This window comes from Phalaenopsis equestris, unplaced genomic scaffold (assembly GCF_001263595.1).
Source record: "Phalaenopsis equestris unplaced genomic scaffold, ASM126359v1 Scaffold000615, whole genome shotgun sequence".
In the NCBI taxonomy this organism is placed as follows: Eukaryota; Viridiplantae; Streptophyta; class Magnoliopsida; order Asparagales; family Orchidaceae; genus Phalaenopsis; species Phalaenopsis equestris.
Window position 1 is genome coordinate 35,312 of NW_018165055.1, and position 2,445 is coordinate 37,756.

General features: G+C 34.3%; 1 protein-coding gene across 1 annotated transcript; it reads right to left on the reverse strand.

The window, feature by feature from the left end:
• Positions 1-1,151: 1,151 nt before the first annotated feature.
• On the reverse strand, positions 1,152-1,773 carry LOC110029949 (probable calcium-binding protein CML31). Its single transcript, XM_020732450.1, has one exon. The coding sequence runs from the start codon at positions 1,705-1,707 to the stop codon at positions 1,279-1,281; it is 429 nt and encodes a 142-aa protein (XP_020588109.1). The 5' UTR covers positions 1,708-1,773; the 3' UTR covers positions 1,152-1,278.
• Between the last annotated feature and the right edge of the window lie 672 nt (positions 1,774-2,445).

Here is a 2,445-nt window from a genome sequence, read left to right on the forward strand (position 1 = left end):
TGATGTTGAGGTAACCGAGCATGACTAGAGCTTTCTTATTTTTTTATTATTTTTTTATTTGAAACATTTCAAGCGAACATCTTATATTTTTGTGCAAATATATTTTTTGCTTGGTTTGATGCTTTTTTTTTTTGTTTTTGTGTTTGATTTATGCATTTATTATTGTGAGTTTAGTCATAAATGCTTGGATTGGTGAATTGTATTGTTATATATATATATATATATCACTGGATGTGTATGTGTTATGATTACAAGTGTAGAAATTATAATAACGAAAATGGATATGTTTTATTTTTTTTTATTATTCTTTGGTTTTCTTACTTTCATATAGATATCTGATAGTTTTCAGTTAATTTGTCGTGACATCCGACGGTCACTAACCGTCGGTTTATATCTAGACGAAAAATCGATGGCATTTGGATGGGCTATCGATAAACGGATGGTCATTTCCGACAACCAATAAACCTAAGACAAACAAGAGAGAAATAAAAATTTCCTTTTATACTCCAAATTACCGACAAGTTTGACCATCAGAGGCTTTCAATGGCTTAGTGACGCATAACTAACGATAAACCCTCCAATAAAATCTGACGATTTCTTGTTACCGACGGCTTCCCAACGAATTGTAATTCAACGTACATCGTTGATGTACAAGCCATTGAAATATCATCGGTAAAATCTCTGTTTTTGAAATTGCAAACAAGCGATTTACCTACGACCCACAAAACGTCGATAAGTCATCAGAGATATACTAACTGACGGCTAAACAATATATACCAATGGTTTTGTTGAATTACTATACTGCAGGTGAAGATGAAAAAAAAAGTTGTATTATAATATTTTAATATAATTTATTTTAGAAGGAAAACTTAAAACATGCAAACTTAGATTATGAAAGCATAAAGTTGGATAACATTTTAATTTTTCTTGTTAACAAAAATAATTGTATTTCTAATCGGTTATCACATATTATAAATTTAACCTTTTGCATCAAATACAATCATCAATCAATCATTAATTTTATCATTCCATATCCTCTTACAAGATATTATTTCATTAATTTATTGTTTCTGCTTCAAAATTTGGATTAGCAATTGCAATAGAAGTCACCTCTGATGATCATGTGAAAAAGCAAATCTATAAAATTTTCATACAAATTTATAGCACAGCCACATGACCGCATGGATTTTTAATCATAAATAAAAGAAATAAAAAAATTAAATAAAACAATGAAAAATTTACATACATGTCACACAAATCCTATGTAACAAGATCCTGTCAATTCGCCATCATGGCCTTAAACTCTTCAAAACAAAGCACTCCATCACCATTAATATCGAACCTCTGAATCATAACCTCACATGTATTGAGATCTCTCGACGCGCCAAGCCTGCTCAGCATCCGCTTCAGGCTCTTAGGAGTGATGCATCCTTGGCCGTCCATCTCATACATCGCGAAGGCTTGTCTCAGCTCCTCCTCCTCATCTCCTCCCTCAGCTTCTACCAACTTGATGAACTCCTCCATTGCCAGTAGCCCATCACCATCCGAGTCCACAGACTGGACCAAAGCTTCAGCTTCCTCCCAAGTCATCTCATGGCCGATTACTCTCATGCAGGAACGAAGCTCTGCCGGAGATATCTCCCCGTCGCCGTCTTCGTCGAAGCAGCGGAACACCTTCTCCAATTCTCCAAGAACAACACTTCTCATTTTCTTCTAGTTTTTTTATATTTAGTAAATGATGTCGAAGAGGAGTTGTGAGGATTACTTAACGTCGTTTATGGCTTGGGTATATATAGATATGATATAGGATTCAAAAGTGGAATAGGTATGAAAGGCGTGTTTAAAAAGAGTAGAATGCATTATATGAAAAAAGGAACCATCATCATCTCTTTCATTTGCTTCTTTAGAAGGTTGGCCGTTATTTCAATGAATCAATCCGTGCGTTGACGTTTAGTGGAGTTGACACGGACAAGGAAACCCACATTAATTACTCGTAAATTCGTGCGGCTTTCTTACGTACTTGCTTACGAAAGTCAGATAATTCAACGTCAATGTATTGGTGCTCAGCCGTGTGGTTTTCAAGGAAGGACCCAAGCAAGTGCGGAGTGCCCCCCTGGGGGGCGAGGTCATGTTCGGCTCGTTTATATTTCGAGCTCAAAAGTGTGTTTGTGTTCGGTGCATTTACTTAGCGAGCCGAACATGAGTCGCTCACCAACAAAAAATCGTTTTGAAAACCCTAATCACGTAGCTATAAGAAATTAAGAATTTGAGCAAGATTTAAAACATCATTGGAATCTAATTTAATAATTTTTATTCTATTTTCTTCATTAATAATTTTAATTGATTATAAATCTTTGTAGCCTTGTAATCAATTATTTTTTTAAAAAAATACTACTCATCAAACACACACACACACACATATATATATATATATATATATATATA